This window comes from Rhodnius prolixus, unplaced genomic scaffold (genome assembly GCF_049639745.1).
Source record: "Rhodnius prolixus isolate KJV_2025 unplaced genomic scaffold, Rpr scaffold_7, whole genome shotgun sequence".
NCBI classification, from domain to species: Eukaryota; Metazoa; Arthropoda; class Insecta; order Hemiptera; family Reduviidae; genus Rhodnius; species Rhodnius prolixus.
This window is the reverse complement of record NW_027411582.1, coordinates 11,046,668-11,074,303: the sequence shown is the minus strand read 5'-3', so window position 1 is coordinate 11,074,303 and position 27,636 is coordinate 11,046,668. Positions and strand designations below refer to the sequence as shown.

The following is a 27,636-nucleotide window of genomic DNA, read 5'->3' as shown; positions in this document are numbered from 1 at the left end:
ACAAATATAATAATCCTAAAGAACTTTGTAAAATAATTAATAATTTTGAAGAGAAAATATGTACGCAATTTTTAATTATTTAAAAAAAGTTTTAAAACTAAGATCTTACACTTTACCAAGTTAATAAAGTAAACATGAACTTGAACTCCTTTGTAACAGATACATTGTATCTCTATACAAATAAAGATAATAATAATAACACTCTCGGAATAACAAATTTCACGAAATTCAATCATTTTTACGAAGTGGTACAATTTAGCGTGTGCCTTTCCTATAAGATTAAATTTATAGAAAATACTCATAAAACGGTTTAAATACTGAAATATAAATACATAAATACACAGCGGTAATTTCGTATTCATATGAATGTAATAATCGTTACCATAATTGTAATCTCCTTCACTACTTACGGATGTGGTTTTCTTTATGAACTCTCAATATAAGAAATTGTGGTCCAATTAAACTAATTTATTTAATATTGATTAGTACATAGAAGTGTGTGAATTAAAAAGTTATGACATTTAGTATTCAACGTTCTTTACAATCTGTGGTGAGGTGTTCCCAATTTACCGGCCTATTTCCTTTTAATATTGACGAAGATGGAAGTGTCAGAATATCCATCCCATTTTTTATTTTATCCATTTTAACACAGTCTACTTTAACATTAGTTAGTGTAAGTTTTTTTATTTTTAGATGGGCGTTCGCGTTTAAATTTAATTTTATCCATGAAATTTTAATATCGATGGGGCAATTCTCTATACAATATGCACAAATTTCATTAATAATTTCCTTGTTAACTAATAGAAAATTGTTGAATGAAACTTTTAAAAGTTTAGTACTCTTGGAAAATGTTGACGAACCAATCAACAACACCGGCTGTCTCTGGTATCCAACCTTCTGTGGAATTATACTAGTTGGTGCTCCTATTATGGAACTAGCTGCAGATATGTATCATTTCATCAGTATAGAATTATTTCTCATAATCTTGAAATGGGAACTTGCTTACTTTGCAATTTTTCAGGTAAAAATTTATATGTTTAAACATATTCATAAACCCCGGTCTCATCTTGTAGAGAAAAAAAGGATGAAAACGTTTTTTGGATTGTCTGGTACAGACAAATCTTACCTAAACTGAAATTATATTTAAGTTCAAAGAATAATTCTATCTTTATAAAATATAACGTATTTTTTTGTATTATGAACTCTGTTTTGTTGGGTTGATGTTTTTAAATAATTTCCAAACGTTTCGGCAAGGTAATATATGGAACCTTCCCAAACGGCTTACAAAATCGCAATATTTACTGGAATTCTTGATTTAAATATTTCTTGCTCACTTAAAAGCGTCCACTCACTAACTGAATGTGTTATACTGGTTAGCTGACTGATTTGTGACTTGTATAGCGCTTTGATGTCAAAGAGAAATCTATTTACAGTTTTCTAATTAAACAATTAGGGCAGGTGTAATCATGTAACTTAACTAAATTCACGAAAATCAAATCTATAATGAATGAATAAACGCTTCGATTAAAATATTTGCTACTTCCTCTTATTGACTTCTCCCTTCTCTTCAGCATTATCTTTTTTAATCTTTAATTCTCAGTATTTATTTTTTCCATTTACCGTCGTAATTATTTTTAATAACATTGGATCGCAACAATTATATTAGTTCACAGGTTTGTTGGCAGTCTGTAGAACTTGTTTCATGGCTCTAGAAAATAGGCTGAAGAACCGATTAAGAGGGTATGTTCAACTCCACATTGCTTGGTTCTTAACATGACCAAACAATCTTTTTATAGTTTGTTCATTCTATTTATAGATATAGTAAATGGGAAGCTGTGGAAAAATCAGATCAGTTGATAAAATGTTGTGAAACAATTAACTCATGTTACGGATCAATGTTGTTGATAATGTTAATAAGTTTTTTCGGCTTAATTACCACAAACTTGTATGCAGCCTATTTGAAATCTAACTACAAGTGGACTGTATTTATTTGTGTACTGAGTGCATTTATATTGCTGACTACATTTCATTACTTAGTTGAAGCTTGTACTAAAACAGCAGAAACGGTATGTAAAAAAGTGTGTTATTCTTAATAATAATTGTATTTTTCATTATCTTCATTCTAAACTGAAAGTTACTTAAAAAGCCGCCAATTTTGTTGATTTTATACAAAAAGTAAAAAATTTGACGCATTTAATGTAAATTCTGAAAAAAAATTCTTCTTAAATTGATTTAATGTTGAGTTCAGATTTTACAATTTTATTGTAAGAAATCATCAATGAATAAAACTGACTGAGATCGGATACAAAACAAAAAACTTACTAGATAAAGTAACTTTGGTAGTAGGTGTTTCTCTTTATTCTGAAGGTGATAAAATGTAAGGGGCTACCCAGAAGCGCAAACATTTTTAATACATGGATCCGTGGTAACTTAAAGCTGTGAAATCTGGGTACTAACCTCCAGAAATGAAAGTATGCGAAACATTTAAGAGAGGATGGTACATTTAGGGGCCATATGAAACCGTATAAAGCCAAATGGGCGACTGAAAAGAGCTTCTAAATCTAATTTTGATTTTCTCTTCTCAAGTTTTCGTTTACATATTTTACAGGTGAATAAGTTTAACCGGTACATCCGTAACTCAATAATTCAAGATATATTAACCGAATGTGCTGAAAATGTAAGTACTTGGTCTAGTCTGCACTTTGATTTTAATATAAGAAAAATGTTCTAAAATAAGGTATAAAAGAGGATGAAAAAGTTCTAAATAAATACAAATTAAAAATAAGAGAACTATAAATTTTAAATAAATGAATCTCACCAACTTTTTGTCAGAATCCTGATCTATATATAAAAGCAGTAAAAAAAGAACATATCTAGATAGTGATACTCTCCAAACTCCAAATTACATAAGGTCATTTCTCCATTTCGTTAAATTTTTTTTACTTCTTCATGATTTATACACATCCTCCGTTTAATCCCTATAAACCTAAGTTGTCAAAAAAATCAATTAATTTTCAATTAAGATACCAAATGTTCATTTTGTGCGAACTCTAAATTGGTAGCACCTATCAAGCAATCGCAATATGGTACATACACTCTTTCCCTGCGGAGTTACGTCACCTCTTCTTTTAACAGCTTCTAATTGTTTGTACTCCACTTCCTCTTCATTTGGCGGGTCATTGATAAAGAAAGTGATGTGTCTATTAGCTGCAGAGACAAGATTCTATCAGCCAATCATCATGTTCATTGATGCCATAAAAAATACTGAATTTTTATTACCTAATGCGGGCCAGTTTTCTGAAAAAAAAAAAAATCATTAGCACTTATCGTAAAAGTTGGTGATCAATGAAGATTACAACTTTTGGAAGCAAAACCTCATCATTTGAAGTGTTAACCATTTATTGTTTTTGGAACCTAAACGGGTCAACAAAAAGTATTTTGAGAGTACACTATTATGAACTTAAATGAGATTCAAAGTCTTGAATGTTTTGCAATTTATATCAATTAATTTAACTTACTATCAGTAAGAAATATTGCTGATATCCGTTAAGAATTGTTAGAACTAAACTGCTGATTTAATGTCTTTTCGAATTTAGTAAACAAATACACCCAAGTATCTAAGAATGATCAATATCAAATTTTCAACATTTTGATTTAAGCAAAATTCAGAAGATATGGCAGTCGGTGATGAGAATGATACATCCAGAAAAGATGGAAATCCAAAACCAAATGCAACTTTTAAAAAAATAATGTTCCAGGTAAAAAACTTTCAATTTCTTTCTTAAATTTACGCATCAGGAGTGGCTGAAAATTTAGGATGGTGACTGAAAAAGTGGAATAAAAACTGATTCCTAATGATAGATTTGAAAGGGCTGATAGATTCCCTGGAAAAGAAAGCTTAATAAGATAAAAAATTGAGTAAGGCGAAGAATGCACAATATTTTCCGAATCACAGAACATTATTTTTTAGAAATTAGAAAGCGAAACGTTCCTTTAACAACAGTTCCTACAAGTTTTATTTGTTATGAATGTACATATTTATACAAAGTTTTCTGATTTATAGAGCACACTAACAATGGAGGTAGTTAATCGAAAAGATATGGAATTCACGGCTAATGGTTATTTTTCAATAAACTACTCACTGTTCTATTCGGTAATTTTATCATCTAATAATTGCAGTATTTCCATTCTACCTTAAAAGTTATTTACTGCCATAGTTTTACTTACAGATGATTGAAACTTCAGCAACATACTTAATTATTTGTATACAATCATACACAATTGAATTCATCAGTGAAACAAAACCGTCATTTGAGAATTCAACAGGTTTTTTCAATGATGGTACTGATTTCCAGAATGATTCTTTCCTGGCGTAAACGATTCTGAAGTATGCTTAGGACATCTACTAGAGCGAGGAAGGTTACATTCAGGATGATAACAATCAAGTACCATATGTTTTTTGTAAGAAATCTGGAGATCTCAATAATTTAAATAAAAGATGTAGAAAATCACCAATTTAATTAAAAATTCCAAAATAGAACCTAATTCAATTTTTTTTTTTTACAAAAAGCCTTTTTGAACTTACATAGTAAGTTTGAAGTCTAATGCATTAGAAATAAAACTTATAGCTGAATAATGATTGTAATTATCTATAAATAAAATAAAAATATATTTAAAAAGTTTTCATAAGAATTATAATATAGAATGATTGATATCACAAAGACTGAAGAGATATTAAAATATAAACTAACAATAATAAAAAAACAGGAGAGAAGGAATTAGCTGAGTGGTTAGCGAATACTGAATTTCAACGCGGAAATCCCGAGTTTGAATTCAGCTGCTGGACCTTAGATTTTCTCTCTACCTTAAGAGCTTCTTACAGTTCACTGTCCAGTGATAGACAGTGTTATCTGTAAAGAGAGAACACTGTCCGGAGACTGGCAGTGCACTGAAAACAGCTCCTTGCACCAGTGCTCTCAGATGTCGACGCGCCTTACAAAAACTAATTAATTATAATAGGTCTATCTAGTCAATTTGGCTTTTAAAATTATTTAATAGCAGAGTTACAATTTTTAACAATTGCCAGGTTCAAATTCATCTGGCTATCCTTAGTTTTGTCTTCCTTTTATTCTGGTGATGAACAGTGTTATATGTAGCAAGATAACACTGTCTATAAGAGTTCACTTACTTAAAAACATGGATTTGGTTATATGGTGAAACCAATAATAACAACAAAATTGGTAGTTTGACATTAAGCCCCGCCTAAAAAAAATAGGCGATTACTTTAATAACAGCAAGAAGACACTTAGTATAAATATAAGCTTTACGGATTTGGCACATATTAAAAACAAAAAACCTGGTTTACTAGGTGCTCTTTGTTTACAGAATTAATATATGATCCAGTTAAGGAAAATGGAAAATAAAGATGGAGGATGATGGAAACATTATATTCGCTAATATATTCGATTTCAAAACTTCAATGGACAGGCTTATGGAACAAACTACAATCTTCAGTGTACTGTTCAGTCAAATAGAAGGGAAGGATGAAAAAAAGTCAAGAGGCAGACAAAAATTAAATGGTAGGGTGGATACGGCTATCTGGGATATTCCAAGACAGAGGTGCGTCTATGAATTAGGAAATTGGATAAGTATGCTTATAGTACCAACAATAAGCTGATTGAAATCCAATTACGCTGTTTGCAGTCCTATTTTACTCAAAATTAAGCGAAGGACGTTCTACTTCAGATTAGTTCAAACTTATATAACTTTTCTATTAAATCTCGTCTCCTCTTTACAAGTAGAGGATAAGTAATATTCTACTATGCATTTCTGCAAGAGTTAATTCAGTTAAACTGAATTCAAATTAAGAGTAAAAGGACGAAATGGAAATGCAATAAAAAGATCCAAATTAATTAGGACTGAGGTAAATTTTTTTAACAAGTTTAAAATTAAAAAATGTTTTACATATTTAGTAAATTAATTGTTATATCTAGTATTCCACTTCCTTCATGACTACAAAAAGGATGTGGTTTTTACTGAACTGCTGATACTGAACCAACGTTTCCAATTTGGTGATTATTTTGCATAAAAAAGAACAGTCATGAAATAAAGCTCTGAACACATTACTCGAAAAAAATGACTTCAAATGTTCTACGTTCGTTGCGATCATTATTCAGACTGTCCAGATATTTAGGAATATTTCCTTTTAGTATTGATGAAAATGGAAGTGTAAAATTTTCTATGTTGTCATTTGTTTTTGCTATATTTTTGCAATTGTTTCTGTTCTTGTTCTCAATGGGATACGCTCTGTTCAGATTGGTAATTTATCAAAAAATAAATTTTATTCATGAGGTTTTGATACAATTAGGACAGTTTGCTACACAAGCTGCACAGTTTGTACACATTATAACGTTGTCAATCAACAGTAAACGTTTGGATGAGACATTTAAAATGTTAATTCTTTTTGAAAATGTGGACCAACCAATAAATACGCATGAATGTTTTTGGTATCCAACTTTATGTTGCTTTTTACTTATTGGTGCTCCCATCATGGAATCAGCAGCAGAAATTTTCATCGTAGCTGATGCTGTGGAGTTTATTCTTATTATGTGGAAATGGGAATTAGCTTTCTGTGCCATTTTTCAGGTTAGTAGCTTTAACTTTCTTTCAATATCTACCTAGCTTCTAGTTTATTTTCTGAGACCAACTGACCGATTTTCTCACACTTTAAAAAAAAAAAATTAAGAAAATAATTGCAATAACAGAAAAGAGAATGATCAGTCCGGATTTCACGCCGATTTTTTTAAATACCTAAGGACTGCATGAGATCTGTTTCTCTGCAACTGAATTCTAACGGTAATGGTCAGAAGAAAACACAGTTTTAATGAGATTGGTTGCCTTCCGCACTTACCTTTTAACAATATATCATCCTAATGAAAAAAACGTTCGGATTGTAAATTTTACCCTCACTAGGACTATTAAGCCCTATGGAAAAGTTTCCCTTTTGCAGGACAATCTTAAAAAGTTTTAGAATATACACCTTCTCTAGATGTCATATTGGACTTCTGAGATAACTGAATTTGGTGAAACATCTCAGGTCAATGCAACCGTAGCCTGGATCCAAACCAGGGATCACCATTTAGAAATTACTTATTGTGCACTTATTTTATACTGGAGCTAATCCTTTCATTATAATTATTTTATAAAAACTTGTAGTTTACAGGGTTGCTGAGTATATGTCGAAATTGTTTTAAAGCCCTCAATAACAATCTAAACAACCGAGTAGAAGGGTAAGTAAATCTTTTATAATACCATCTAATTTAGGTTGAAATTTGGTGTGGATTTGGTTCATTACAAAATTGGATTACAAAATAATCGGGCGAATCTATACAAATAATAAAAACAACTGCTAATAAATAGATAATAATAATGAAATACACTTCAACCCACTTTTCTCTATCTTGAATGTCTTCAATTACCTGAACAAAATCGACCTTGATTCTAACTTTCCTTCTTGTCGAGAGCTACCCCTTCTTATTCTTTCAGTATCACCAACTTAAAAATTTTGATTACATCTCAGAAGGCCGTTCTGCTTTCTCTTTACTACACATCCAATAATATTTTTTCAATGTTCATCAGCTCCATTATTTGGACGCTCGCTCCAAATTTACCTGAGACACTTCCTCTACTAATCCATTTCTAGACTCTTTAGCTTCTCTTCAACCTTCCAAGTGGCAGTCCACATTTCTGAAATCAGTAATTACGATTATGGAGTAGACAATTCCTCTGATATTATGAAAATAGTCATTGCTCTATAAGTTTCGGATGTAGCAATTTAATGATTTTTCTTATATTTGAAAGTCTTCTAGCAAAACCATACTTTTTTTTTAATGTATCAGACTGGGAAACAATTAATACTGAAACTGAAATTGAATGCCCTTATTCAGATGCCCGCCCTTGGGCATCCTTTTTTGGTGGACTCATCTTCTTATTCTCTTTAGCAGGAGACCCGTTAGTTCTTTCTCTCCCATCTTGAGCCTGGCTTAGTTCCATCTTTGGTAAACCTTCCTCATAAAAAAAAAAAAGAATATGGCAGACTGGAGACTCGAAAGGCAAAGAAAACCTGCTGTTAACCGAGAAGGATTACTTCGTTTTTTATTTATCCTGCCAGAGTCCTGTCAGTTGATTCCTCCAAATTAGAGAATACTCGTAGATAGTTCGGAGACCATGAAGCGAACATAGGATAGGCCTGCCGATATGGATGGAAACGCGTTTGGTTTTGTTCAAATTAAACCAAATATATATACATATAAATATTTATTTATTTATTACTATTTCATTTATTTATGTAGATACAGTAAATGGGAAGCATTAGAAAAATCTGAACAATTAATAAAATGTTGTGAAACAATAAACAAATGTTATGGACCAATGTTGTTAATAATGTTGATCAGTTTCTTTGGCTTAATTACCACCAACCTTTATGTAGCCTATTTGCAATGGCTAAACAAATGGATTGTATTTATCGGCGTATTAAGCGCGACCATATTGTTCTGCACATTTTATTATCTGGTGAACGCATGTGCTACAACTGCTAAAATGGTAAGTAATCGTTTTGTTTACTTAACTTTTAAGGCAATAGTTGAAGTAGAACCCTCCTCAGATTTTTTTACTTCACTTTTTAATTTTATTTTAAGTGCAGTTTATCCGTCGGCAATTCTATTGTAAATTTAAATATTGTGAACGTAACTACTTACTAAGTATTTGTTAGCATTTTCCGTAAACAAGCTAGTGTGGTAAACCACAGAAAGTCTGTATGATAAACATTTAACATGTGTTTAGGTAAGAAAACCGCAGCTCGAATGACTCGAATGTATATAAATGAATATTTAGTTATTTTTATCTCTTCGTTTAATGTAATCGCTTTTTTGTCCCTCACTTTTTCATATCTCTATTTAGTTCTTGTTTTTTGTCGCCGGTCTGCCGAAGATATACAAGACATTCGGCTTCGTGTTGCCCGGCAAAGATTGATAGGTTCCTCTGTAAAAGATCACTTTGAAGGATAGGGCATTTCTTACGTTTTGAGACATCCACTTCTACCAAGTGGTATAAAGTTGTGGTACAGGTGAAAAAACTACCCCCTCTAGTGGAAGTGAATTAGTAGAAAATCAGGTCCAGTTGCTAATTCGAACACAGTCCCACTTAATCACGCCACCTTCATTGTCGTGCTCGTTTCATATTTGCATTTATTATTATTTCGCTTATTCACGTTTTAGAAGATAAATTTTAGGCAACCGTCTATTGTTCTGGCAATTTTATTCAGTGGTGTTTTTGTTCTTCAAAAGTCCAACTGAAACCTCAAAAGCTCACTCACAAAAAAGTCTTAATGTTTCAAGACCTACAACCAACAAATCCAACTTCAAAATAAACAAAAGTAAATACTGAATAAGATTTAATTATTATTCATTTTATATTTTATAAATTTTGCAGGCAAACCAATTTAATAGAGATGTTCATAAATCACTACTCCATGACATTTTAAATGAATGTTTAACTAACGTAAGTTATTTCAGAATTGTTATTATTAATAAGTTCTACAATTAATTCTAAAGATTATTTGTTTTAAAAAAAATTCTTTCGTATTAAACGCAAACCAATCGATTTTTAATAATACAGTGTTAAAGAGCTTAACATTTTTATTTTTGTTGTGAGTTCCGTCCACGGAAACTAACTTGTAATAGAGGTTGATCCACGCCTGGAAAGATATTCAATTACTAAACACTTTCTAATTCTACAAGAAGTAAATAATTTCGTTGGATTTAAAACGAATGCTAAGGCCAGTTCTAATCATGTAAACTATTCGAAGTAAAAAATTAATAGGCAAATTTAAATTCTAATATGAAAACAAAAATTTTAAAAAAACACATATCAATATACAATATTTAAATTCGGAGTAGAAAGCAGAAAGCTAGGAACATCTTGGTTGGCTAATATTATACAAATAAATTCTAAATTCTATAAAATGCTTATTGTCAACATGAGGAATATACATATGGTATCTTCTTATATAAAAACAACTCAAGATACTTAAAAGGAATTCTGAATCAGTAAATTTTTTTAAAAAATATTTTATTTTAAGAAATGGACAGAAGATAATGATCAATTGGAAGGTGGCAGTATTTCATTGAATACTTGCGCAAATCTCACCACCAGTGAATCACTACTTAAAAAATTAATATATCAGGTAATTAAGAAAATTTCTTTTTAAGAACTAAGTTGAGTCATAGTCTTGTAATTTTCTCATTTTTAATTATGGATATATTTTTTTAAATTGAAGAATTTGAACTTTATAACTGTGTAAACGTACAATAAGTAAATAAGAGGTGAGGAGAGCAAAGCGAGGAGAATAGGAGGAGAGAAACTACCAAACGATATCACTCTACGTGGTAAACCAGCGACTGGTTAGTCCCGAAGGTTTCCTCAGAGTTCACTGTCGGGTGGTTCAGCCGATGAAGTGGATTGTCAGGAATCTTATAAGTGACTAGTGACTGTCAGTTCTACCTGAACTCCTCCTATTGAAATCTATTCCGCCAAGCAATCTGGGCATCCGATATACTGAATTTAAAAACGCTATGAACGAATCTTACTTTTCACCATCACATACCTAAATTTTTTAAACCAGTACAGGAATAAGCCCTACTTCTTTAGTTCACTATTTCTGAAGCGGTAATTTTTAACGTTCTTGTTTACAAAATTGTTCCGAGTCTAATTTTTCATATGCTATAAGGTACAAAAGAATTTATCACGACTGATAAAAATGTAACTAAGTAAAATGTAAAAACAATCTTTAGTTAAGCCACAGTTTTCTTACAAACACCGATAATGTATGATGAACCATGAATCCATTATATTAAAATTAGTATTATATTATTTTCAGGGCAGTTTAGCTGTAGAAGCAATCAATCGAAAAGAATTAGTATTCACCGCCTGCGATTATTTTGTCATCAACTACTCATTCATGTGTTCGGTAATAAACAAATATTATCCAGTTAGTGTTTTTAATTTATTGTTTTTCGCTATTTTTATTTTAATTGCAGATGATTGAAACCTCAGCCACATATTTATTAATTTGTGTCGAATTTGATGATGACGAAGAAGAAACGCAGGTGTACGATCAATCCATCAATAACTCTACTGAATATTACGATAATGTAACAACTGAATTTCTTAATAAGACTTTTTTTACATAAGTGTCGATTTCTTGTGTACCTTACCTTTTATTCTTTATATCTTTTGGACATTTTTCTTATTACAGGCCCTTCAAGTTCGTTTTTATTTATGAATTATGTCTGTGCAAAATGTTCATGAACTTGACTTTTTTAATTAATAGAATAATTGACCTTTATACCTTAAAAGTAGTTTCCATCTCAATGAATGAACTTGTAAAAAAGATATTTCTATTGGTAGAATGCTTTTTCAGGAAAAAGATTTTGTTTTTGTGACTTAACAGTTTCAAATCATTTTTTATTCATATCTGGTAATGAATCAGGCCCTGACCTGTTAAGTAGGTTGGGAAGGTCGAAGTGATGATCATTTTTTCCTGAACATTCATCGTCGTCTACTGATCCGCGTCGTCTTTAAGTGGCTGTAACAACCCTTAACCGTGGTATGCACCAAGAAATCACAGAAATAATTGCCGCAGCCATCTTCTGATCTTTTCTTTTTCCCAAAACGCCAATGCAAAGAGAAAGAAAAAAATTGAAGCAATAAATGAAAAAACACAGGGGGAACTGAAAGACATTGAAGAAAAAAACCTCTTAAGGTTGCTTCCAGCAATGGAAACATCGGGACATTTGCATTTGCTGGATTGGAGATTACTTTGAAGCGATATAACGAATAGTAAGACAAGCTAGGAATTAAGCATAAAATTAAGTCTTTTTGACCCTGTATAATTGCCTAACTATTGAAGCGAAATATTGCTAGAAGTTCAATGTTAAGATATAAACAATCAATAAGCATTTTAATAAAACGATTTTTAAGAGCATTTAGCATTTCTCCATTCGGGCCCCTAAACTCTGACTTTAAACTTCTTATCCCCTTAAAAAAAAAAATATAAGAAACATCTATATCCAAGAGCTTCTTAAATTATTAGTATAACTTCCTTTAACTTAAACATTTAGCCACTATAAGAAAAAAGAACAATATTTTTATTTACTTTATTTTCTTTGGTATTCTTGGTAGAACGTCCTGAGGCTTGCGACTGAGAAATTTATCCAGACTTCCTACAGGGTAATCCGGTGAATATATGATTGGAAGATCACGAGTGTTAAAGTTCTTGTATTTAGCACAAACTCTGTCTAATGTTTTTGCAATATCGTTGCGTGCAACTTTTCTCTCTTCAAATCTGCAAACAGTGGAAATTAAAATGCCACATAGAACAATCATTTGCTTTAGAAAAAAAAAAAAAATGCATGAGCTCAAAGTGGTAACAGAGTAAAACAAAAAAAAAAAAAAAGAAATGGCTAGAGCGAACAAGACGAAGAAACAAGAGTCTGAATAACACAGAGTTACTGTTTCAGTAAAGTTAAAGAGCTTGAAATATTCAATGAAAGAAGCACTCGTAACACATGATTACAGAGAGTAGACCAAAAAGCAAAATTCACAAAATGATACGTATATTGTCAGAGAGTCAGCGTATCGTTTGCATATCAACCGGTGGACTAAATTATAGAGAGACGAAAAAGAATAACAACTACATCCAATCTGCCAAATACACTAAAGAATGCTTAAGAATCTTGCAAAAATAGTTATAACTCACATTTTAATATCTGGATCTCGGTAAATTTCGTGTGTCTCTGTTATTAAAGGCGGCGGAAACAGGTAGTCTCCACGAAGTCTTGCCAGTAAGTGTGCTTTGAATTTAGGATCCTTGAAAAAAGCGTTTGGATGATCCTTCCATGCGTCCATAAATTCCTGATCATGGAGCGTTGGTTTATCACCTGTTCCTAACTGGCCGCTTTCTATAACAAACCTCTGCTTCAGTTTGGTTTCCAATGTTTCACCTAAGTGATATAAATTGTAGAGTTTTTGTTTTTGGAAATAGTTGGGCGCGTTTTCTGTTTCAACGTTGGTCATGAATTCTTCCCGTTTCATGTTGTGTGGTTTGTCAGCATTCAGGCTCATCTTTATCTTAAAACCTTCCATGGCTTTGTTTTTGAAGTAATCCGCTCGCTTCAGGTTATAAATGTCGTTGATTTTATCCTTTAAAAGAAAACATTTGTTTCTCTAAAAGAGTTTATCTATTAATTTAATATGATTCTCATAGGAATTACAGACAAATTATCAATAAATTTAGAACGATTATTCAATAGTTACTGGAGGTAGTAGCATGGTTCTATTAAGAAATTACGGTGTTTAGATGCTAGCTATAGTTCTCAGGGACAGGGTACAGCAAAGGGAGGAGTGCTAATCCGAGAGGTTTGATATACTAATAACTAAGATTTGAAGTTAGTCTCATTTGATGTTTTAGAAAGTAAAAGGCATAGTACGTGTTTAGGAAGTATATTAAATTCAAAGAAGCCCGAATGTTTTTTGAAACTCAATTACTATCTTTTCAGAAGTTAAAATTTTTTATAAGGAGTTGCAAACCATTCTAACAAGAAACAATATTATTTTGGACGTCTGCATAAACAAGTTCTATCAGTAAAACTTTACCAACAATGATTGATTGGTTAGTTTAGTTTTTATAAAACTTAATTCTGAAAATATTTAGTCAGACAATTAACTTCGGCCAAAGAAGATATTGAAGTAACATCCTGCGAGAAGCACAATGATAGGTAGATCTGCAAATCATCTGCATAATCAGATGATTTCAGTAGCTGACTTAAGCTATGTAATTCACATAAATAGAAAACAACAAAGGGACAAACATTTAAAAAATAGGACCTAAGAAGAAATTGAAGATATATACTATGTTTAATTTACCTGAGCTCGAGCATCTTTCTCATAGAGTTCATGATAGGGATTGTGGTAGTCCTCTGTGTAGGTGCTGATCCACGGATGTTTGGTCTGAACTAGTTGGTACTGCGACTGTCTGTCGAACCAATTGGTTATAAGCACTCCAGCTCTGTACTCCGGAATTTTGTTGTTCGATGTGCTTGCTACAGTTTTATTGGCAGCCCTTTTCTTTCGGAACATTTTTTGTACTTATTTTTACCTTTTGTTACTTTAATTTTTGTTTCTGAAAAATAAATACCATTTTAACTACGTTGCTAGGCAATAAAATAAAACAACTAAGTAAAAAATTACGAACTCTGATGAATTACCACTGTCATTATAATACACGTTCACTATTAAGGAATAAAATTAAACCGAAAAGAACTGCTTTAAAAATAGTGTTACTTATTTGTCCATTATTTTAAAGCCGAGAAATTTTATCGTCCAAGGATCCAACAGATGATTTACAACTAACGGTCACAATTATTAATGAATTCAATATTTTTAGCAAATGCTTAAAGACAGTTAACAATTACTATTATCACCACTTTTTAACAGTTTTTCGTTATTCACGCCATCAACATTGATAAAAAAACTAAACTGAATGGCCAATCGCTATTTAATACCACAAAGCCATTAACAATTAAGTGCTAATTAATATTACGAATTGCTCCACTAATGATAACGAGATTGTGGGTAGGAATGGCTTTTAATTTAATTTGCATAATAAACGAATTAATAATTAAACGAATTTATTATTAATAATGTTCTTAAAATAGACATGCACGTATGGATGAAAACAACAATTACATTATTACAACCATCTGTCCTTCAGCTACTAGCCGAGCGAAAAAATAAACCATTAAATATTAAAATTAGTCTAATTTTCTTGTTCTATAACTGCTGGATGATTTCATGTTGAATAAGCACTTCACTAAGCTTCGTAAATGCTATTACATTTAGAAACTATTGTATAAACCAAGAAAAAATAAAATGAGATTTAAATGCACAGCTATCTGTCTTATTTTTTATTTTTTTATTATTTAAGGCGCGTCAATATCTAAGGTTATTGGCACCCGGAGCTTTTTTCAGTGCACTGCCGGCCTCCGGACAGTATTCTCTCGTAACAGACAACACTGTCCATCACCAGACAGTGAGCTGTAAGGAGCTCCTAGGAAGAGAAAATCTAAGGGTCAGCAGCTGGATTCGAACCTGGGACCTCCGCGTGGGAGTCCAGTATGCTAACCTCATAGCTAATCCCTTCCCTATATCTGCCTTATTATTTTGAATTTTTTTTTTTTTGTCTGGCTTCTTGTGGGCGAGAAAGCTTCATATTTTGAAAGTCTTATGAAACAAATAAGCTATTGTTCGTAAATTTGAATTTTAATTAGAGCTTCTTTTTAACGTAATTACTAATTAATTTGCATCATGTTTAATTTGTTTAAACATGCATCATTTATATAGATTTTTAAAGTACTTTTCATTCAATCGTACCGCATTCCGTCTCTCCGGTAAATTGGGAAATTTCATTCGCCTAATCTTCGACGAACTCCTCACCAGGAATTTCCACACTGTACATCAATCGTTAAGGAATATCAACGTAATGTTCAAATTTTAGCCCTCATGGATTAGATACCAACGAATTCCGTATGTGTACACATACTTCCGGACATACGGAAAAGCCACTTTTACTTGCTCAGAAGACCTTTCTCTGGAAAACAAAAACTCGAGAATTTGGGCGGTTTAAACTTACTTCTCCGAAGTATAAGAAAAAAATAAAAATTAATTAACAACATCTTTTGATAGCAATTTGGTTTTTGGCAATGTTGAATTTTGGTCAATATTTTCAGCGTTGGACCTCATTAAACACAACCATGCATTGCAAACTTAATATTCAACTACCATTGCAACCCCATGTGTTTTGTGAGACAGAGATGTCTGGCGCAATGCAAGAATTGGTATTATTTGCCTGATAAACACAGGATCCCGCCAAATTCAATGAAAAAGTGATTTGTTTATTTTCTTGTAGAGGAGCAGAAAGGAAAGTGTTTGGCCCCCAAAAGAACTTCTTATTTCCCCATTATTACCTAAATTTCACACTGATCAAGTTGGTCATGCTTAAAAAAAATTGTAATTAGATTTGAAATTAGTGAAGTAAGAAACAATTGTGTGAATGGCTCAGAACCAATCTCTTGTATTTAAGGCACAATCTTCTAGATCTGATAATAAAATTTGAACGCCAAATGGCAATTTAACAAAACTTCCCTTTTTTTTTAATCTTCCCAGTTTTTATGTCAAAAACATCCACCACAGTATTGATAACGAGTTTGTGGTAGATAGGGCAATTATTTAATAAACACATTAAAATAATGAATTTTACTTCATTATTATGTATTCATGACACCAACTTCGCGTGTGTCTCCAAATAATTTCATGATTACATCATTTATACTTCAACTAGTGACCTAGAGTGGAAATATGGATAACTCAATAAGGTATACCTTGTTGTCTGTTATAAGACCATCAAGGTGCTTTGGTTTATTTCCTTTTAATTTAACAGAGAAAAGTGTTGTACTGTCTATTCCTCTTACAGTATGCGCCATTATTATACATTTACTTATGATCTTGGCTAGTATTTTATCCATATTTATTCCAAGTCGTGAAGCTGAAGTAAACGCAATTTATGAAGCATTGATCAACACACAAATAGCGGCGTTACAATCAGCTCTTATCGCGCACCTAATATGGTTATTATTGTGCAGAAGAAAAATTGAAGAAGTTTTTCAAATTTTATTCAATTTAGAAGCTATACAACCACTTAAAAAAAAAATTGCTTTCAAATATCCACGAATGTTTTATATCGTATTGATTCTTGTATACTTAGCTTCGTTTGCTATAAAAGTAGTGTCTTTGTACAGTGATGTCTTTGACTTCGTTAGCATTACAACCTTTTATCTTCTACCTGGACTACTCTTCACTTCCATTTTCCAGGTAAGCAATTACATCTTTTGTCCATTCTTAATGCCCATTTAAACCAATCAATTAAAAAAAAAACCCTCTCATGGACTACCACTTAACAATAGGGTGTTTCAAAAAAGACTTATTTTAAAGAGCGCCGGGCGGAAAATCAAAGTTTATTTAAAAACAAAAAATTTCGTCCGTATTGGAGCGAAATCGATTAATATTTAGAGGTCGCTACCATTGTTCAAAAAATTTTTGTTTCTCTTTTTTTTTTTATAAAAAAATCTTAATTAAATGTTTCGTATCTTTTAAAATTATTAGCAAAACATGTATTTGCACAAAGTTTATTTAAATATTTGCTATAAAGACAATGCAGTTGGAATCATTTTAATGGCCATTTTACTTACAAAGTTATGAGTAATTAAAGAAGCTGTATAAAAAAATAATAATTTTGGTTACTGAAACTTCTAAATTAGGAAACATTTTGCATTTACTATTATAATTTGAAATTCATTGATTGATAGTAAATTAAATTCAAATTTTAACAATAAATGCAAAATATTCCCTAATTTAGAAGTTTCAGTAAACCAATTATTATTATTATTTTTAAATGCTGTACGAAACACATAAAAAATGAAGTGATCTTAACGTTAATTAATCGAAATTTTTCAAAAATGTATATTTATCTTAAAATTTTGTTTTAAAAAAATACAACTTCTTTAATTACTCATAACTTTGAAAGTAAAAAGGCCATCAAAATGATTCCAACTGCATTGTCTTTATAGCAAATTATATTTAAATAAACTTTGCGCAATTACATGTTTTGCTAATAATTTTAAAAGATACAAAACATTTAATTAAGATTTTTTATATAAAAAAAAAGCAAAACAAAAATTTTTTGATCAATGGTAGCGACCTCTAAATATTAATCGATTTCGCTCTACTACGGACGAAACTTTTTTGTTTTTAAATGAACTTTGATTTTCCCCCCGCGGCTCTTTAAAAGTCAACATTTTTTGAAACACCCTACTCAACAAATACCATACCATTATTTATTGCAAATGAAATAATGTAAGTTTTTCACACGACCTTTTGACTAGCAATAACTTTAATTAGTTGTGAGGAATGATTGCTGGAAATAATTTCTCTGTAGATCTCAATACAGAATTTCATTTCAAAGATAATGTAAATAAATTCAGTTTACAGGATTGCTGAGTATCTGTCGCAACTTTTTTCGAGCGTTAACCATGGATATTAAAACACCTTCATATCTGGCGTAAGTAAATTATAAATAAATAAGTAACCAATGATGACACTTGGTTTATATTAGAGTATTCCTCAAATTTTAATAACTTAAACTTTCAGGTTATTGAAAAATCCACAATTATTCGAACAATGAACCAATTATTTCAGAAGACTATATAATTACCTTATTTAATTATAACTGTATAATTAAATTGTTATTATTTGCTTGGTTTACTACTATCTACAGGGAGAATATAGAAAACTCAATAGATACCTTCGAACAGCTGGTTTCCTGTTGTGAGACCATAAATTACTGCTTTGGTCCATTGTTACTGATAGCTCTAATCAGTTTGTTCGTAATCATGACATCATGCTTCTATATTTGCTACTTAGTTTGGGAAGCGAAGATAGCTGTCCTAATGTGTGGATTTTGGGCATGCTTCTTTTTAAACACAGCAAGATATATGGCACATTCTTGTTGGAAAACCGTCATTACTGTAAGTATAAAAAAAGTTATAATTACTATTACCCCCACCAATATTTAGCCATGTTTTACTTTAGCTAGAATTGGATACCATATTCCAGGGATCTTTGGGTTTTTGTGGTATCACTATTACCAATCTAACAACAATTACACCATAGCTCATCATTCCACAAAACTCAGAGACCTTTAAAGGTAGTTGATGTTTGCAAACATAGAAATCGCCACAAATCCAACTTAAATATTAAAAATGAGTGCATTCATGAACAATGATTAACTTAATTATTTGCCAAAATAATTTGATGGATTAGTCAGTTGTATTTTATTTTACCTCTCCTTTAAATACTATTCAAGCATTTTATTTAAAAAACATCGCTCATTACTGTAAAGTTATTTAATAATTCTGTTTGTAATTATTTTTAGGCGAATCAGTTTTACACCGTTCTTTATAAGGTGATAATAAAGGACAGAAGTATTGCTGATGACCATTATGTAAGCAAATAATTTATTTTTGTTTTTTTTTGTTATAAGGAATTAAAATCACAACAATAACAACTTAAATGATTTACTTAATTCATAAATGTCTAAAAAGTAATTTAGGTTTCACGAACCCCCAGGCACCTTAAAGTCTAGTTCACCATCGCAACTCAAAATATAATCTTCTTGTACTCTTTGCAGACGCCTACATTCTGTGATCAATCAATACACTTAAAACAGCCTAGATCTTTTAGGGTGCCATTGAAGCATGTTTAGATGGTGAAACCTCAATTTCGAAAGTACTATACGATGTAATACTTCGGAAGTATGATATAGACTAAAACCATACTTGCTAGTAGAGTTTTGTAAATTATAAATTATCTATATCCTAGATAATATCCTCATTATAAATGTAGATACATTAAGTGAGAATATTATTAAACGAAAAGATTTAATTTAATTGACTGGTCTTTAATTTACTAACTAATTTAAAATAAACGTTATTCTGATTTGCAGTACAAATTTTTGTTGGATTTTGTAAATAAAAGAGAATTGAAATTTACAGCTTTTGGGTATTTTTCAATTGATTATGGAATGATAAGTTCTGTAAGTATTTTTGTTTTTTTGTACACTTTAGTTTTATGTTTCATATTATGATGAACTAGATGTTTCAGTTATCATAGTAAACAGAGTTAAAAATATCACAATGATTTGAAGGCATTTTGTTTCTAATTAGGTCACAGTCTCCTATCCCACTGAATTCATTAGCGATCCAATTATATTCTAAAGCTGTATTTTCTACAAACAAAGTTGAATAGCCAATTATTTTTTATTGGCGTTCCTTCTTCCAGAAATATAGTCTTCTATGCCGATTCATTCTCCCAGTCTATTTAAAAAAAAAAGCTAATGTTCCAATATCAGAATTGATCCTTAATTACTCCCTTTTTCCATCTCACAAATACATCATTCAGATAAGTCTAAGTGACATTCCCGACCGCAACTCTGACAATAAATTTCCTTTACCAAACATTAGGAACCTCTTCGAGCTTGCACTCAAAACGAACAAATGAAATGGAATATTCTAGAATCCTCTCTCTGAAGAAAGAACAGTCATGGTTTTGAATCATGACTTCGCACTCTTCTAGATTATAAGCCATTTAGGTATTCCGAGGAAACGTTAAGTTTTAATTTCGCAAAACAGAAGTGTTACTGCTGCAGCCTGCAAAACTCAGCAAAAGTCCTATGAACTATAATTTGAGGATTGGATTAGATTAGATTAGTCTAGGGCGGCCTAAATGAGGATTAGAACTTCTGGAATCTTTTCATTTCTGGAATCCTGTCCACATAGGTTGGGATGGATACTTTCTTCCAAAATTAATTCCAATCCTATCTATGCCTTTGATTTTTTTTTTGGTAAAAATCTCATAATAATTATTAAGAAATAAAACCAACAAATGGCATACAAAGTTTTGAATTTTTTTTTTTAATTTATAGATGGTGGGTACATCGGCGACATATTTGATTATTTTGATCCAATTCAGCAAAGAGGAGGAAAAGATTCACCACGACGAAGACTGGTTTTTTGATTCCGAGCAAAATGCAAATTCTACTACCGAAGTTTATACAGAATCTAGTACTGAATTTAATTATACTCTTTATTGATACTGTTTATGATACAAAAATTTAGACTTAGCCAATGTCATTGACAAAAATTTAAAGATGGCGTTAAGTACCTTTAAGTCTTCTTAATTATTCTCCTCTACTGAGTATGCCGTTTGGAGGTCTTATAGACCCAAACAGTCTCGGACCATCTCTTTCTTCCTTGTCTCAATTGGAGTCCTTTATCTCTAAAACTTTGGGCGATCACCTAATCCTAGGTTTTCTTTGGCGTAACTTTTTCTTGATCCTGAACAAAACATCGTTTGAAAGTTTTTTTTTAAAAATATATAATTCTGAGTATTTAAGTTCAAACCTTATTACAAAAGGGTTTTCCCATATAACATTTGTTCTGGAATATATTTTCACAATAATGACCACACATGGCCGATGAAATAACACAAATTGAAAAAAATGAATTGAAGTTATTGCTTTTTAAAAACAAAAAATAAATAAATATTGAAAATATCTATGAAGTCTTCATTTAATTGCCTTTTTATGGACAGTTATAAAAATACAAGCAAACTACAAAAATTATTGGAATTTTTTTCTTTAGTTTAAATTTACTTTAAAATAAAAAGCAATTTATTTACTTAATTTTTTATTTATTTATTTTTGTATCATTAATTCTGTAATTTTTTATTAAATTAGGCAAGCATTCTGCCTAAGTATTTAGAAATTGGAAGAAAGACGTAAAACATTATCTGCATAATTTTGTTGTTATTTATTATTAAAGACGTATGTATTGCGACAAGAACAAAATAAGTATATCATATGATTAAATAAACAAACATCTTTTGTGATAATTTGGACGTATAGGTGTTTTGTACGTTGATAAAGGTAAGAGTAAACATTTCAAGTCATTTACAAACATTAATATTCAGGTAGTAAGTTCCATTCAGCAACAAAGTAAAAAATGAAAGAATATTTTTATTCTTAATATAGTTATTTGAGGAAATTTTGGCAATACATTTGTAAGAAAAATAAATAAAAAAATAATAAAATAAATAAATAATAAAATCAAAATAGGGCATGTTAAGTTATACTGTCATATTACCTTGATTGAATATTTTCATTCATCATCTGCATTGTTTGATATTCCACTTACTGTTTCTGTCATAATGCTTTTACTTTAAAGTAATGCTAGTACATGTAGTAAACTAAAACATTAATAGAAAAAGAGTCATGATATTTGTATTTATACAATCTTTTTAAACATTGATAGAAAAAGAGTCATGAATGATATTTGTATTTATACAATCTTTTTAAACATTGATAGAAAAAGAGTCATGATATTTTTGTTTATACAATCTTTTTAAACATTGATAGAAAAAGAGTCATGATATTTGTGTTTATACAATCTTTTTAAACATTGATAGAAAAAGAGTCATGAATGATATTTGTATTTATACAATCTTTTTAAACATTGATAGAAAAAGAGTCATGATATTTTTGTTTATACAATCTTTTTAAACATTGATAGAAAAAGAGTCATGATATTTGTGTTTATACAATCTTTTTAAACATTGATAGAAAAAGAGTCATGAATGATATTTGTATTTATACAATCTTTTTAAACATTGATAGAAAAAGAGTCATGATATTTTTGTTTATACAATCTTTTTAAACATTGATAGAAAAAGAGTCATGATATTTGTATTTATACAATCTTTTTTCTTTTTCTTTTTTTTTTTTTGCTGGCAATTAAGTTTGAGGATGAAACAAATTATATCCAAATGAATTAAATATTTTTGGAGTTTATCCGCCATTAATTAATTCATTAATCTTCTTCTTCTTTTTAAAGAAATACTAGTTTTAAAACTTTTTTTTCCTCTTCTATACATTACAAATACAATAAAATCGATACATTTAGCTTCAGCTTACTAGGTACTCACTTTAGAACCTGGCAAACCTTAAGGGTTTTTTCTTTTGATGAAATTTATTTGTATGTTTTACTGAGGAAAAGTTTGAGTAGAATGGAGATCTTTTAAATCCAATCCCTTAGTTTGGATTGCGCAAAAAACGGCTATAGTTTAGGGACGAATGAAGGCAAATACAGCATTTTTTTTTTTGTTTTTCCTTCCACCTTAAAAGAAGTACTGGAATGATAAATTTAAAAAAACCATTCAGATAAATGAAGCTGGATAGTTACAAATTGCCTTCATAATAGTGGAAGTACAAGCAGAAAAGTAGGGAACTAAGAACTAAGGGATCTCTAAGAAGAGATCTAGTTTCTCAGTGTTTTGAATGAACCTGGAGTGTTCGTTTAACTTCCAGTCACTGGGAAAGGAAATTTTCACCTTCCTAAAAACAAGAAACTGGTTCTAACATAAGGGCACCAATTAACACTACAAAGCGGCGCACAGTTCATTGGACTTATCACATGCTTTACAAAGTAGTGTCTGTATAAGACCACTTTTAAAAACTAAAAAAAAAATAAAAAAAAATGATACGCTATAGAACTTGTCCATAGACGACATATGCAAATAAAATTACAAAATGGTGGATTTATACATTATGTTAATATTCATATGCCTAATTTCTCTGCTTCTGGCTTACATGAGAAGTATACTAGCAGTAAGATTTTTAAAGTTTAAACATTTTTTATGGAAACATGGCGTAGCAACCTGCTGACTTTATCACTTTTCTAAAATTCCCATAAAGAGAAACCATATAAAATAATTGCAGCCATGACTAAATAAATACAGAGGAACGATAAAAAAAAAAAGATTCAAGGAAAAATCACCCAGGACTAATCGAAGGAACTATTTCCTTAAACAGTGTACTTCAAAATTTTGGTTTCTAAATTCAAGTGGTAATACGATCTCAGAAAGAAAGGCAGTTTTAAGGTCAACTATCTTAAGATTTTGATGAGTCTTTATAAAGAGAGGGCTTCTCAAATCTAACTAGTGTTTTTAATGTATAAATATCTTTTGATACTTGATATTGTAGAGTTTGATAAGAAAAAATAAAATTTTATCATAACAAACACTATAGATAAAAATGATAACGGTAAGTGATATCAATGATGGCGGCAAATAGTTTAATAACTTTTCCTTCTTACAATTTAAAAAAAGAAACATCTTTTATTTGCTCTGTCGAGAGACGAAGTCTAACTAACACTCTGACGTATTTAAACTCATAAGCTCTACTATACGATTCATTTACATATATATTTGCAAAATATAACTTTTTATTTTGATAATTTAAAAAAAATTCTTTCTTAGTAAAGCCAATAAGTACAAGGGTTGGTTCAAAAAAAGTACTTGGAATTATTTAAGTATATCCTAAAGTAGGTTTCTGAGGCGTCTGTTTTGAGATATATTCTTCTTTTTTAAATAATGTGAGTTCTGTAGTAAACATAATGGGACATACATTTTAAAATAAGACTTTCAATCGGATTTTTTAAATTTAATCAACATCTCTATGATTTCCAAAAGAACTAATTAGAATATTTAACTCAGACTTTAATCAGTTCAACATCTCTATGATTTCAGAAACTACCGGTCCCTACTAATCAAAGCCCGTTCGCAACAACCCAGCGGTTTTTGTTTTAGGATGCCTAATTCAAATAAAAGTATTGTGATGTATTTTCAAGGCCTGCTTCAGCGGTCTAAATATTTTTACTTATACCAGAGTTGATCAGCCCCCCAAAAAAACAAATCCCCAGTTGAAAGACTACTTTTTGAAAGACTCATCAATCTATTTAAGAACATTTTTGGAACACTCTCATTAAATCCATCTGATTCTGTTCAAGTTTAGAAAGGGAATGTAAAAATTGCTTAAATTTGGCTTTAAACAAAATAATAAAATTGTTAACAGCAACAAGTATAAAAAAAAAATAAACTATATTATCAGTTTTCTTTTTAGAAATGAACACTTCCGTTGTACATTAACTAAGTTTATCTCTAAAAGTCTTGTAATACTGACTAACAACCAGGATAAAATATAATTACTTCCAATAAAAAATAAAAAAATAAAACCTGCTTAAGTAACCTTGGCTTCAGAGTTACTTCTTTATATAAATATAATTTAGCCTGAGTGTGTGACTCCACAGTAGTGGAGTTGTGCACGAAACACACTCTATTACCAGAAATTCAGTTACGTCCTGTGTTTTTATTTTATTTCATTGTCAGTATTAAAACATTAAAAACTATTTCTCTTATTTTAATCTATTTAATTTATGACAAATTTCTAAAATTCATTTTTAGAGTAGCTGCATTTAATTTGCCTATTTATTGTGTATTAATTTTCCAAATACTATTAATAGTTTTTCTTTTTTAGTCAACAAAAACATTGTAATTAAACAAATTTAAATGTAAGTATAAATTTAAACAATATATTTTCCTTCAGTTATATAAACGACCATGAAATTTTATAGAATAAAAATAGACTATAAAATTGTTTATAATAGGTTATCGCTTGATTCTCTTAATTTTATTTGACATCGAATATTCGTAATGATCAGTCCTGATATATTTGTATAACTGTTAATTAGTATATGGTTTTATAATAGCTTGTCAAATTATATAAATATCGGAGGATTCCTGATTCGTTCTGCATTTTTCAGATGGCGTCCTTAACACTAGGAGCATTGCCCCGTAAGTAAACTTTTTTATTTATTATTTTATGTCTAATTCGAGTCATAAAAAAGTGCAACATCCCTTTTGGCCAGCATTTATTCATAAGAATTAAATGTGGTACTATTTGTTGTAATTCTTCACCCATGTGGCGTTACTAAATATAATTACTTGTAAAAAAAAAAGTCAGAACTTTTCACCTTACAATTAAAAATCAGTCTCTTAAGCTTAATTATCTGAATATAGGAAACACATCTTTTCTACAACTGAACCAGTCCGCGAGTCAACGATTCGACGTCCTTTCGTTTCACTAAGGAGAGCAGCCTAATTGTAATCATTCTGTTTTCACATACTCCATACTTTGAACACTTTAACCTGATAAAACACTTGGCGTAGCGCGGGAGTGATCTAGGGTTGTCGGACACGGCCGTGAAATGGATGTGGAAGAGGCTCAAACTTTTTGACTGCCCAGGACGTTTGATGGAAGCATGAAGACGCTGACTAGCTGAAAAGACACTTTTTTGATTAACTGAAGAGGCAATTTTCCTGGCCAAAATGGTTGCTCAATCTACTATTAGGGATACGATTAAATTGTCTAGTAAAAATAAATCCACTTTGTACGAAGTCGGCAGTTTGAAATTGACGGTTTCTGTTTGAGGAGGATACGCCTAATTCACATGAAAGTTTTGTGATGTACTTACATATACCGCTTCAGCGTTCTAAATATTTCTCTTGAACCAAAGTTGATCAGCCCTATATTTGAGAGAACACTGTCCACAAATTATTGCTTTAAAAAAAAGATAGATTTATTTGTTTGATTTTTATTGAATGCGCGTCAACATGTGAGGTCATCATCGAACCCGAGATCTCTGATGGGAACCCAATATGCTAACCGTTAGCTAATCCCTTCACTAAGTATAGTTATTTATGAGTGTATTGAGCTAAGTGTAGCTTTTTCAAGAAAATTCCAAAAACTCAAAATGCTACACTGCTTAAATTCACATTTTACTTAGTTACATTTAAACAAATTTTTGGCTGTAGAGTTTTTATTCTTACTTGGTTTTGAAGCAAAACATTATGTTGTTGTGTGAAGAGAAAGCCCAACATTGCAGTAGCCTAAAAAAAAATAATAATAATAATTAAATAAACCTGGAGTGAAACATTCTGCAATTCTAAGTTTATACATTTTCTTTAATAAAATGTTAAAGTATGTAAAGCATTTTAAACGTAGGTTGAATGGTATAGTTTATAGAGGAGATAATACAAATATTTGGCAAAGATTGATGGATGGAGTACATTAGGAGGAGCAATGCGCCACTAACTTCCCCTAATTAAACTTATCTTGAACAGCAGTGAGGCAATTGAAACTACCATTGATATCTATTGCAACACAGTTATATTGAAGTTATTATAACAATTCTTTACAAACTTATACAAAGAAATATATATAACCAACTAGACATTGTTTTAAGTAAAAGAAATGCAATGCGCCTCTACAGAAATCTACAAATTGTAAGGGGATTTAATTGCATTTAAATAATGGAATTTTTTTTCTCATAATCTGATGTCTCCAAAAAAAATCAAAGTCAAGATAGCATTTTAATGAGGATAAATGATAGAAAAAGGATGATGATCATAAAATTATCTAAATGATTATTTAAAAAAAGAAGTGTGAAAGTTCAAAGCTCCTCTGAACAACATTATAACTGGAAGTTTTTTTTAAATAATTCTTTAGTTATTTTTTTTAATTGCACGATCTTGTTTAGCATTCATTCAGGAACAAAATGAATATTCTCTTGTATTAAACATCCTAGTCACAGATTTATTAGGTAACATAATAAACAAAAATCTGGGGAAACCCACCAGGAAATATCGGTAAATCTTATTATTTTTTCAGACTGCATGTATTTATGTAATTATTTTTAAAGTCGTTTTTATTTTACTTCACCAGTCGTAAGCGTTAGTACTGCAAATTACGTGCAGAATGTTTATAATCCGTTTTTACTGGAATTATATGTTTTGATATTCTTCAACAAACAAAAAAAAGTTATTTTTACAAATTGGTCTGTGTATACACAGGAACAGACAGGGTTTGCCCAACTCAAACTTCAACTAAGTCTTTAAACTTTTATTGTTAACTGTTCACCTTAGAAAAGGATACTTTTGTTTGAAATTATTCCACAAAAATTCATTTTACACGATTTGAACGAAAGGGTTACATAAACTCACTCACCTCTTAAG

General features: G+C 30.5%; 5 protein-coding genes across 22 annotated transcripts in view; 4 read left to right on the top strand and 1 right to left on the bottom strand.

Moving 5' to 3' along the window:
- The first annotated feature begins 886 nt into the window (after positions 1-886).
- LOC141446961 (uncharacterized) lies at positions 887-4,511 on the top strand. Its single transcript, XM_074114009.1, has 7 exons — positions 887-1,021; positions 1,667-1,740; positions 1,817-2,066; positions 2,609-2,677; positions 3,660-3,758; positions 4,064-4,153; positions 4,230-4,511. The coding sequence occupies exons 1-7, from the start codon at positions 929-931 to the stop codon at positions 4,374-4,376; spliced, it is 822 nt and encodes a 273-aa protein (XP_073970110.1). The 5' UTR covers positions 887-928; the 3' UTR covers positions 4,377-4,511.
- LOC141446959 (uncharacterized) lies at positions 2,776-18,614 on the bottom strand. 5 transcript variants are annotated; one of them, XM_074114006.1, is made up of 9 exons: positions 18,476-18,614; positions 13,984-14,239; positions 12,818-13,260; positions 12,215-12,403; positions 11,557-11,718; positions 7,479-7,746; positions 3,280-3,297; positions 3,095-3,207; positions 2,776-2,986 (listed from the first exon to the last, which is right to left on the bottom strand). In XM_074114006.1, the coding sequence occupies exons 2-5, from the start codon at positions 14,194-14,196 to the stop codon at positions 11,637-11,639; spliced, it is 927 nt and encodes a 308-aa protein (XP_073970107.1). In that variant the 5' UTR covers positions 14,197-14,239; positions 18,476-18,614; the 3' UTR covers positions 2,776-2,986; positions 3,095-3,207; positions 3,280-3,297; positions 7,479-7,746; positions 11,557-11,636. The 5 variants fall into 5 exon arrangements, with proteins under 5 accessions (XP_073970107.1, XP_073970106.1, XP_073970109.1 ...); XM_074114005.1 differs by having other exon boundaries at positions 3,095-3,297; XM_074114008.1 differs by lacking the exons at positions 7,479-7,746; positions 11,557-11,718.
- On the top strand, positions 5,396-11,250 carry LOC141446954 (uncharacterized). The gene is made up of 7 exons (XM_074113979.1): positions 5,396-6,645; positions 7,216-7,289; positions 8,352-8,601; positions 9,490-9,558; positions 10,139-10,243; positions 10,937-11,026; positions 11,097-11,250. The coding sequence occupies exons 1-7, from the start codon at positions 6,136-6,138 to the stop codon at positions 11,247-11,249; spliced, it is 1,251 nt and encodes a 416-aa protein (XP_073970080.1). The 5' UTR covers positions 5,396-6,135; the 3' UTR covers position 11,250.
- LOC141446957 (uncharacterized) lies at positions 15,299-21,281 on the top strand. 4 transcript variants are annotated; one of them, XM_074113997.1, is made up of 6 exons: positions 15,299-16,986; positions 18,156-18,232; positions 18,449-18,698; positions 19,106-19,174; positions 19,725-19,765; positions 20,654-20,794. In XM_074113997.1, exons 1-5 carry the CDS (start codon positions 16,474-16,476, stop codon positions 19,755-19,757), a joined length of 942 nt encoding a protein of 313 aa, XP_073970098.1. In that variant the 5' UTR covers positions 15,299-16,473; the 3' UTR covers positions 19,758-19,765; positions 20,654-20,794. The 4 variants fall into 4 exon arrangements, with proteins under 4 accessions (XP_073970098.1, XP_073970097.1, XP_073970100.1 ...); XM_074113996.1 differs by having other exon boundaries at positions 15,316-16,986; positions 19,676-19,765; positions 20,654-21,281; XM_074113999.1 differs by lacking the exon at positions 15,299-16,986 and adding an exon at positions 17,900-18,027 and having other exon boundaries at positions 19,676-19,765; positions 20,654-21,281.
- A 3,531-nt stretch (positions 21,282-24,812) lies between these two features.
- LOC141446955 (leukocyte elastase inhibitor-like) overlaps positions 24,813-27,636 on the top strand; it is a 35,848-nt gene continuing 33,024 nt past the window's right edge. For all 11 annotated transcript variants that reach the window (XM_074113991.1, XM_074113986.1, XM_074113985.1 and 8 more), the window contains exons 1-3: positions 24,813-24,946; positions 25,100-25,133; positions 25,386-25,416. In XM_074113991.1, the coding sequence (XP_073970092.1) occupies positions 25,386-25,416 (31 nt within the window). In that variant the 5' untranslated portion in view covers positions 24,813-24,946; positions 25,100-25,133. The remainder of the gene's footprint in view (positions 24,947-25,099; positions 25,134-25,385; positions 25,417-27,636) is intronic.

Excerpts from the sequence above, each read along its gene's own strand:
- LOC141446957 (XM_074113996.1), top strand. The coding sequence starts at position 16,474 with ATGGATAACTCAATAAGGTATACCTTGTTGTCTGTTATAAGACCATCA. Across the intron at positions 16,987-18,155 it reads TCTTCACTTCCATTTTCCAG|TTTACAGGATTGCTGAGTAT; the intron begins GTAAGCAATTAC and ends AAATAAATTCAG. Across the intron at positions 19,766-20,653 it reads ATTATGGAATGATAAGTTCT|ATGGTGGGTACATCGGCGAC; the intron begins GTAAGTATTTTT and ends TTTAATTTATAG.
- LOC141446961 (XM_074114009.1), top strand. The coding sequence starts at position 929 with ATGGAACTAGCTGCAGATATGTATCATTTCATCAGTATAGAATTATTT. Across the intron at positions 1,741-1,816 it reads CTGAAGAACCGATTAAGAGG|ATATAGTAAATGGGAAGCTG; the intron begins GTATGTTCAACT and ends TTCTATTTATAG. Across the intron at positions 3,759-4,063 it reads TTAAAAAAATAATGTTCCAG|AGCACACTAACAATGGAGGT; the intron begins GTAAAAAACTTT and ends TCTGATTTATAG.
- LOC141446954 (XM_074113979.1), top strand. The coding sequence starts at position 6,136 with ATGACTTCAAATGTTCTACGTTCGTTGCGATCATTATTCAGACTGTCC. Across the intron at positions 8,602-9,489 it reads GTGCTACAACTGCTAAAATG|GCAAACCAATTTAATAGAGA; the intron begins GTAAGTAATCGT and ends TAAATTTTGCAG. Across the intron at positions 11,027-11,096 it reads ACTACTCATTCATGTGTTCG|ATGATTGAAACCTCAGCCAC; the intron begins GTAATAAACAAA and ends TTTTAATTGCAG.
- LOC141446959 (XM_074114005.1), bottom strand. The coding sequence starts at position 14,196 with ATGTTCCGAAAGAAAAGGGCTGCCAATAAAACTGTAGCAAGCACATCG. Across the intron at positions 13,261-13,983 it reads AGAAAGATGCTCGAGCTCAG|GATAAAATCAACGACATTTA; the intron begins GTAAATTAAACA and ends TTTCTTTTAAAG. Across the intron at positions 12,404-12,817 it reads CGAGATCCAGATATTAAAAT|ATTTGAAGAGAGAAAAGTTG; the intron begins GTGAGTTATAAC and ends CACTGTTTGCAG.